This window comes from Hylobates moloch, unplaced genomic scaffold (genome assembly GCF_009828535.3).
Source record: "Hylobates moloch isolate HMO894 unplaced genomic scaffold, HMol_V3 SCAFFOLD_5, whole genome shotgun sequence".
NCBI classification, from domain to species: Eukaryota; Metazoa; Chordata; class Mammalia; order Primates; family Hylobatidae; genus Hylobates; species Hylobates moloch.
Window position 1 is genome coordinate 51,352,328 of NW_026652280.1, and position 9,923 is coordinate 51,362,250.

At 46.3% G+C, this 9,923-nt stretch overlaps 1 protein-coding gene across 1 annotated transcript in view; it reads left to right on the forward strand.

The window, feature by feature from the left end:
- Positions 1 to 2,923: 2,923 nt before the first annotated feature.
- The window catches only part of CDH2 (cadherin 2), a 239,105-nt gene continuing 232,105 nt past the window's right edge, over positions 2,924 to 9,923 (forward strand). The window contains exon 1 of the mRNA XM_032152594.2: positions 2,924 to 3,089. Coding sequence (XP_032008485.1) covers positions 3,030 to 3,089 — 60 coding nt within the window. The 5' untranslated portion in view covers positions 2,924 to 3,029. The remainder of the gene's footprint in view (positions 3,090 to 9,923) is intronic.

Consider the following 9,923-nt stretch of genomic DNA (forward strand, 5'->3'; position numbering starts at 1 on the left):
GGCCTATTATTATTAGCAAGATTTGGCTGACCAGGTGATCAACTTAAAATGAGGCAAGATTCTAAAACAATTCACAACCACTGAAGAGTGAGAGGCATGCAAATTGGACTTTTAAAAAATGCTGCAAGTGCTTAAAGGATCAAAAACTGTTGGAATCAGAATTCCTTGACTGACAGCCATTCCAAAGGAGATTTTGAAATCATAAGCGTTTAATTTATAAAGGACATGATGTTTAAAGCTTCAAGTAAATACTACTAACAAGAAATAGAGTTATTCATGTTGAAATTTGTAACACCTTTAAAGTAATCAGAATGGCAATAAACATCAATGCGTACTGCTAAGAGTGATGAGGATGCAATCAAAACTCCACGTCGAGGGTCGAAGCTTAAATCTTAGCCATGGAGATGATATCTCTACATCTCACTTTGGAATACAACAAACATATCCCCATATCTCAATTGAATTTTTACTATTATTTTGCATGACTCCCAGAAAGCATAATTTATAAATGCTCTATTGCAAAGATAACTTTTAGGCTGACTAGCAATAGTGTGACAATAATATCTAGCAAATAAAGAAGAGAAAGGGTAAGAACAAGCACTTCTGATTACTACATTAACTAAGTGTTTCATCTCATCTTTTAAATTTAATTAACATAACCTTTCTTATTCTTTCGAGAAGAAAGAAAATCCAGGAAAAATTTTGTTTCATAAAAACCTTACAATATTATATTTTAATTAAAATTGAATAAGCCTCCCTATGAATATTAAATTTTTAAAAGCCTAGCCAGCAATAGTACATTATTAAAAGCTGCATCAGTTATGTCAAGAAATTAGTAGCTGATTTTTAAAGGTTCATCATCAAATTTTTAAATGATCCTTATCCTGAAACTCAAATAATGTTAATATTTCAGTTACCCAAAGCAGAAAAGCAAGCAATAAAGGCAGAAAATATTCATTAACTGCAATGAAGTTCACCGATCTCCCAAGTGTTGAAAAGCTTACATAAAACAGATATTTCTATTTACTTGTAAACCTTTTTTAAAAAAGGTTCCGGAAAATTTATTACCTCACCAGAATTAGAAAACACAAAAAAACAAAAACTGCTCCCCATCCCCCGCTCCATTCCACAAATGCTTGTGACTCAAACTTGTAAAGTCTCTCACTGTGTTGCACTCCAAGTTCATGCTTTAAAGGAAGCCAGCAGAAATCCTTTACATGGTGAGAATTCTCTATCAAGTCATTTTATCTTTTATATAATCCTATTTTCACGAGTTCCGGCTTTTAGCTTCTCTCTTTTTTTTAAATGTTGTTAGGGGTGGTAGGAGGGGGTAAAAGTACCCTGAAACTGTTGGCCCCAAATGTGAACACTACCACTAACGGGTAGTAATAGAAAACGGGAGATTTCAAATAAAATTACAAACATGCACTCTCAAACTCCCAGAGGGGACAAAAGAAAACAAAACAGGAACACAAAAACTTGGGCCGTTCCAGTACATCGGCAAGGGTGGGAGATGGAGGTGCGAGCTCCAGAGAGGAGCCGCGGCCTCCGCCCTCCCCCGCCCGCAGGTGGCTCCCGGCGAGCGCCTCAGACAACAATAGCTAGGATGAGCTTGGCCTGCGTCCTTAGTTTGCTGTGTCTGCCCCTGCCAGGAAAGATTACCCATCTCCAAAGAATGACAAAATAAAGAAGCGTGCGTTAGGCTCCCAAGGAGGCACCCCCCGCCCCGCCCCCCACAACCATCCCTCATCTCCATTAGATTCCCCACCGCGGACCAAAGATGAACCTGCTACCAATCAAGTTCCTGCCCAAGTTATTTTATTTCCCGCAGCCCCTCCACCTGCCGGGGCGGTGCTCGGCGCACCCCAGGCTTCCCTCCGGCGACCCCCCGCGGGCTGCAGCAAAATACGGGGCGCTTCGGCAGGGCGGGGGCGGGCGGCTGCCGCGGATCCGGCCGGCTACAGCCGCAGCTTGGTGGCCTCCGATTGGCCACGACGCGGGCGGGGAGGCTCGGCGGAGGAGGGAGGCGGGGGCGAGGGCGGCGGCGGCGGCGGGAGGGATAGGAGAGGGGAGCGGGCCGCGCAGCCAGGCAGCGCGTGCGGCGAGCGCGGGGAGAGCGGCGGCGGCTCGCCCAGGTCGCGCAGCAGAGGCCGAACTGGGTGCGCGGTCGGCGACGGCGGGCGGCGCGCGCCAGTGAGCGGCGCAGGGCGAGGACCGGCGGGCGAGTGCCGGTGCGCGGGCAGCAGGGGCGGCTGCGGCGGCAGCTGCGCGGGACGGAGCCGCGCCGGGAGCGGCCGCGCCGGCCCCTCGCCTCACCCCCTTGCGGCCGAGGCCGGAGAACAGTCTCCAACTCGCCCGGGGACCGGAAAGAGGAGCCGAGAAGCGGCCCTCGGCCCCCACGCAGCGGAGGCGCGGGGTGGCGGGACTGCTGCTCTTTGTGGGTGCAGCGCGCACGGCCCGGAGCGCCCTCCCCGCGGCGCTGTCCCCGGCATCTTCGTCGCGCCGAGCAGCCCTGGAACGGGGGCCCGGAGGAAGCAAAACCACGAGCCCGAAACCTCGCGTGGCGGAGCTCTTGGGGAGCGCCATCCGCTCCACTTCCACCTCCGCATCCTCCACCGGCCAAGGTCCCCGCCGCTGCATTTCTCGCGGCTTCCGCTGCGCTCCGGGCCGGAGCCGAGCCGCCTGCGCTGCCACAGCAGCCGCCTCCACACACACTCGCAGACGCTCACACTCACACGCTCGCCCGCCCTGTTCCCCTGCCCCCTCCCTAGCTCCTTGATCTCTGGGTCTGTTTTATTACTCCTGGTGCGAGTCCCGCGGACTCCGCGGCCCGCTATTTGTCATCAGCTCGCTCTCCATTGGCGGGGAGCGGAGAGCAGCGAAGGAGGGGGTGGGGAGGGGAGGGAAAGGGAAGGGGGTGGAAACTGCCTGGAGCCGTTTCTCCTCGCCGCTGTTGGTGCTGCCGCTGCCTCCTCCTCCGCCGCCGCCGCCGCCGCCTCCGGCTCCTCGCTCGGCCCCTCTCCGCCTCCATGTGCCGGATAGCGGGAGCGCTGCGGACCCTGCTGCCGCTGCTGGCGGCCCTGCTTCAGGTACGCGGCGGTTTCCGCGGGCCGGGCCACGGGCGGGGTGGGGCGGGCGGCGCCGGGTCCCTTTGTTCCCCGCGCCGCTGCGGGGCCGGGCTGCGCACCCGGGAAGGGAGGTGCCGCGCCGCGCCGCGCGGCCGGGAGCTGCGCAGGCATCAGGCTCCGTCCGGGCGCCGGGATAGGGCTGCCGGGGCAGGGCTGCTGGGGCCAGCAGGCTTCTCGCGCCTTTCTTGGCGGGGCTGTAGGGGCCCGATTGCGGGTCCCCTCTGCTCCTTCTTCGGAGCCCAGCAAGCTCGCGGGGGGTGTCCTCAGGCAGCAGGAGGGTGAGGCAGGATAACTCCCAGGTTTTGCAGTTTTCTGTCTCTTTCGCCCCTCGCATGATACTTTGCTCCAATTTTTTTGTTTATTTCTGCAGGGATGGGTCGCGAGTTTACAGTAGGAATTCTCACTCTGGTGTCTTAGTTACGGGACTTGCCACCACCTTACCCCACCCTGCACCCGTGCGCCTCCCGGTGCCCAATGGCTCCACTGTCCTATTGTCTTTATCCCAGTCTGGAGTTGCCTCCTTTTCTTCTTTTCTTGCCCTCACAATATTCTGTGTCGGTCCCACCTTGAAAGAAAATCTAGCCCTCTTGCCCGGAGGAGTCTCTGCCGGTCCGCGCCGGCCTTCAGACCCAGTCTGGCCTCTCACGCCAAGTATCTCCCCCGGTACGCGGCTGCTCCTCTCTCTCTCTGTCCGGCTGCGTGTGCCCTACAAGCGCCCCGGGGGCGCCTTTGCCTGGAGCCTTCCGTACTTTTCATACCCTCAGGAGAGCGCCAGCGAGCCTTTTCATTTAATCTCTAGTAAGAGGCTCCTCCGCGGCAGGAAGCACCTGCTCCAGTCCGGGCGCAGGTTCCCTCGCCACTGCACGCCGCGGGTTCCCAGCCCGGCGGCAGCCCAACTTTCCACCGTCTCCAACCCGAGGATGCCCCCAGGCTCCTCCCGACCAGCCAGCCCAGGCCTGGAGGCCACTTCGCACAGCCTCGGCCGGGACCCTCTGGCTGGGCGGGTGCAGTGCCCTAGTCCCAAGTCGGTCTCCGCCTGCCGTGGGGTCCCTCGAAGGTTGCGGGAAAGGGGCGTGCCCGCCCACGCCGCGGGGCAGGAAAATCCACGGAGGGGCCACCTGCGTATCGCCCTCGGGGCAGGGTGAGGGGTGCTCTGCTGCCACCTGGCAGCCCCGAAAAGTGCGGACGCAGCTTGGAAGTGCCTGCTCCGGGGGTGGAGACAGGTGGTGTGGATTGCCCCGCTCCGTGGTCTTCCCGGGTCAGGGCCTGGCGCGCTCCGGCCCGCCAGGGGTTGAGTGCTGCTGGGGCAGGGGCGGGGGCGGGACGGGGCTGACCCCCGCAGTCTCTCGCGCTTTCTCCGGCAACCCTCTAGACGGGTGTGGGCCGCCGCCGCGCGGAGCCCTGTCCATGGTGCGCCATGGTGCGGCACGCCTGGCCCTGCCCGGCTCCACGCTCTGCTCCCGGGGTCGTGCTCTCACACTTTGTCTCTCCCCACCCCTGCCTCCCAGGCCAGGGTCCCGGCGTTCCTTTCCCCTTTCTTGGATTTCTTCTTTTGTTCTTTAGTCTCCTACCGGTCTTTCTCCCCTTCCCCCACTCGCCATCCCCCACTCGGCTTTCTCCTGACTCGGGGATTTCAGAACTATTAGACTAGACATTTTTGGCCTTTGCAGTTTTGGAGAGTGGATGGAATTCCTTCTAACTTGGGGGAGGAGACCTGCCAGTCACTTGCTAACAAAAGTACCTCCTGTTATAAAACCTCCCTTTATTCTCCCAGCGCACACTCCTCATTCTTTCACCTCCTGTCACTTCATTTATTGTTTCTTCTTTAAAAATGGGGTTTATTAAAGAGGTTAGGCTGAAGGAGGAAGAAGGAAGAAAGTCCTGCTTCTAAAGTATTTGAAGTTAAATGGAAGGCAAGACAAACTTAAGACTCCTGTGTGTATTAGAATTTTTTTTTAACAAAGGAGATGTGATACATTTTTTAAACATCTTACTTTAAAAACGTTAATTTTTGGACAGCATTGGGTCGTCTTATTTACAGACAGTAAATCCTCAGTGTGAATCCAGCAGCAGATGGTTATTTTCACAAGCTTTTTCATTTAAAAGTGAGTTTTAATTGAATACTGTGCAGTGAAGTTAGGACACGAAGAGACATTTGTTGGTCATAAATACTGTGGGAAATCTATGTGTGTTACAAGTGGAGCACTCATTTTCTGTTTTAGTAGTCTTCCTTGAAGTCAGATGTGAATTTTCTGTCATTTTTTTCTTAAGCATTTCTAAAAATATCATTTGTAAGCATTAAATAACGTACTTTTCTTTTCCATTGTATGTTCTTTCTCAGTTTCTTCTATACCAGTGTTGACTTTTTTAAACCTTCAGGAAAGGAGAAATTATAACTTTCTCATCAAGTTATTTGGCAGTCCTCTAATTCAGGAGTACAAGTCAAACAGTAACATTGAATGATTTGAAAGGTCATTAGGAGTGGAAGCAGAGCAGTTTATGCAACATGAGTTTTAGGGTTAAGTGCACCATGTGGATTGTACAACTGAGATTAGAAATGATTTTGTGCTAATGGTCTGCTTTACACGCCCAAACAACAAAGCTTTATCTGCAAGGTGAAAGTGGCTGCTCTGCAGTCAGCTGCTGTTAACAGTCTAGGTTTTTTTTTTTCTTTTTTTTTTAAATTCCAGACTAAGCAGCCCATAGTTTTAGAAAAGAGAATGTGTAGGTTATTTGTGCAGATACGGAGCACCCTTGTATTTTTTTTTACAAGCTAAATATAATTGAATATTCAAAGGACTCTGTGCCTTGAATTGTTACCTGAGGTGTCTGTGTACCTTGTTTTACTTTGAGAAATTATTAGTTAAGTTAGTCTGTTACCTAGATTTACGTAATTCTAGTCAATTTTGCATATTATGATGTTCAACATCAAGATTTTCTTTAGTCTTTCTCATTTTAAGATATTAGCTTTTTTATATTAAATCTGAATTTGAGCATTTGGCTTACCTGATAAAAGGATAAAATATTATATCACAAAGTTATAACCAGCTTTCCTTTTAAATAATACAAGTGACTTTCAAATCCTTGCATAGGTTTATTGTTAAGAAAAAAAATCAATGTTGCTTTTACCATTGACCTAGTTAATTAATATATTAGAAACCTGCGTTGTTTTTCTAGTTCACATCTTAATTGCATAACCCCATTGTTCTAATTTAAATACGTTTGTATGGGTTATGGGGCATCTAGAACAGTATTTTAATGTTCATAGAAATTCAGAGTTCTAAGACTTAACACATAGATCCTGGTTTCAACCCTGCATGAGGACTTTGGAAAAAAGATGCATAAACTTTATGTGTTTTTCACCTATTAGGTATAGATTTTAAAGAGATTAATATTCAACATATGAAGCATACATTAAAAAAAGCAGCTTTGTTCTAGAATGTGGCAAGGATTCAGCAGTCATCTTAAGTGTAAATCACGTGTTTATTCTCAGTATTTATTTGATTTTCATGTGCCTTTGAAACATAAGTTCTTGTGAAAATAAGAAGAGTTAACTTGGTGTTCGCAGTTTATTTTACTTACCAGACACAGTTATGTATATTTCTGTGCTTTTCTTAACCTGAGGCATGCGGTCATTACTAATAGGTGGTAGGTTGCAAACATACTAGGTGTAATTTGAAAAACAGTATTTTGTATATCCTCACTTGTTTTTAAAACACTATATATTAAACCTTAGGTACTTTCTGACTTCTACACTTTCATCAAAGTCTGCCCTAACAAAAGTTCAGACTGAGATTTTACAAGGAAATACTTTTTAGATATTTCTTGCTTTTTACATGTAGAGACTAAAATCTTTCTGGAGCAGATTATTTTCATGATAGTATAGAGCACCACACTGTCCTTAATTTTCTTTTTCTTTAAAAATTTCAATTCTTAAATCTGTTGTGCCTCATTAAGCTTTAGGGTTATTAACAGGGAAATGTCAAGACTTAAAGCAACAGTTAATCTTGCTTTAAATCCTATTTTTTTTTAATCCTAAGTGATTAAAATCCCCATCTTGTTTTCAAGGGGATATTATGAAGTTAGAAGAGTGATTTTTAAAAATCAGAGCCGTTATTTAAGAAGTATAGTGTTCGTATATACACTACCATTTTTCCCAGGTTAACATTCAGATTTGTTCTTTTGGCTCAAATACAAAAAAGTAATCAAGTTTAGGCACTGCTTAGATTTGGTGGTGGGTTTTGTCAGCCATTTAAAAATGTGATAGATTTTTAAATTTGGATTTTGTCATCTGAATATTTCGCTCTGACAGCAGTATACTTGCTAGAACCTAAGTATTTTCAAGTTAAGAGTTTTAAGTTGAAACATAATTGGTACCAACAAATCACTATGTCTCACATTTCTGTTTTTTTCTACTAAAATTTTATTTTTATTTTAATTTTTCAGAAAAAGACATCAGTTAATTTGAGCAGATGCTAGTCTTTGTATTCAACTAAATACATATAAGTTTTAATTAAACCTTATCCATGCCAAGGAAGAGGTATATACAGATTAATGTTTTAGTAAAAGCTGTATCTTCTGCATGTATGAAGTGATGGGTCTAAAGCAGGCAGAACAAGGTGAATTCACAAGCTAAATGGGACTTTTTGAAAGATGTAGATTTAAAGATTATGATTTATGTTATAATAGAGTCTCTTTAAGGAAAATTTAGATTAAATTCTGCTTAGATTTTTATTCCTTGTTACTCACTGTTTGGTACTCAGTGCACTTTCTCGTCTGCTTCCACCTGTACTTACAGCACCCAAGCCCTTGGATTGCATGCATACACACACACACACACACACACACACACACACACACACACCCCAAATGTATGTTGAGGACTGCTGTATACATATGAGTCTCCTGCAACACGGAGTACAGTCTGATATGAAGTGTCAGTCAATAATTGATTGATTACTTTATGTCATGAAAGGTGGTTTAGGCACCAACAGTATAATAACTGATCTGTGCAAGTGAATGCCCTTGTGTAGTGTCAAGGGCAAGAGCTAGTGTCAAGGGCAGGAAGCATGGGATTCTGATTTCGTCCAGATGTAGTCTACTCTCTTAAACTCCCGTGACCTCATTTTCCTCAACAGTAAAATCTTGGGCCTAGTTGCATTAGTTGATCTCTAAGAGACTGTCCAGTTGCATGATTCCTGGGGCTACTTAAAAAATATCTCAAACACATCTCCTTTTCGAAAGTTGTGGAAAGGCTTTTTTTTCAGCCTAAAATGTAAGAATTTTTAGATACTTGGAGTGATAGAATGTGAGTTTTGAAGGTTTATTAACCGTAGTTTATCATAAGTGATAGGTTTAAAGTCATCTTATACTTTAGGGTTTTAGGGTACATGTGCACAATGTGACAATGTGCAGGTTTGTTACATATGTATCCATGTGCCATGTTGATTTCCTGCACCCATTAACTCGTCCTTTAGCATTAGGTGTATCTCCTAATGCTGTCCCTCCCCCCTCCCCCCACCCCACAACAGTCCCCGGAGTGTGATGTTCCCCTTCCTGTGTCCATGAGTTCTCTTTGTTCAATTCCCACCTATGAGTGAGAACATGCGGTGTTTGGTTTTTTGTCCTTGTGATAGTTTACTGAGAATGATGTTTTCCAGTTTCATCCATGTCCCTACAAAGGACACGAACTCATCATTTTTTATGGCTGCATAGTATTCCATGGTGTATATGTGCCACATTTTCTTAATCCAGTCTATCGTTGTTGGACATTTGGGTTGGTTCCAACTCTTCGCTATTGTGAATAGTGCCGCAATAAACATACGTGTGCATGTGTCTTTATAGCAGCATGATTTATAGTCCTTTGGGTATATACCCAGTAATGGGATGGCTGGGTCAAATGGTATTTCTAGTTCGAGATCCCTGAGGAATCGCCACACTGACTTCCACAATGGTTGAACTAGTTTACAGTCCCACCAACAGTGTAAAAGTGTTCCTATTTCTCCACATCCTCTCCAGCACCTGTTGTTTCCTGATTTTTTAATGATGGCCATTCTAACTGGTGTAAGATGGTATCTCACTGTGGTTTTGATTTGCATTTCTCTGATGGCCAGTGATGATGAGCATTTCTTCATGTGTTTTTCGGCTGCATAAATGTCTTCTTTTGAGAAGTGTCTGTTCATGTCCTCTGCCCACTTTTTGATGGGGTTGTTTGTTTTTTTCTTGTAAATTTGTTTGAGTTCATTGTAGATTCTGGATATTAGCCCTTTGTCAGATGAGTAGGTTACAAAAGTTTTCTCCCATTCTGTAGGTTGCCTGTTCACTCTGATGATAGTTTCTTTTGCTGTGCAGAAGCTCTTTAGTTTAATGAGATCCCATTTGTCGATTTTGGCTTTTGTTGCCATTGCTTTTGGTGTTTTAGACATGAAGTCCTTGCCCACGCCTATGTCCTGAATGGTATTGCCTAGGTTTTCTTGTAGGATTTTAATGGTTTCAGGTCTAACATATAAGTCTTTAATCCATCTTGAATTAATTTTTGTATAAGGTGTAAGGAAGGGATCCAGTTTCAGCTTTCTACATATGGCTAGCCAGTTTTCCCAGCACCATTTATTAAATAGGGAATCCTTTCCCCATTTCTTGTTTTTGTCAGGTTTGTCAAAGATCAGATAGTTGTAGCTATGCGGCATCATTTCTGAGGGCTCTGTTCTGTTCCATTGATCTATGTCTCTGTTGTGGTACCAGTACCATGCTGTTTTGGTTACTGTAGCCTTGTAGTATAGTTTGAAGTCAGGTAGC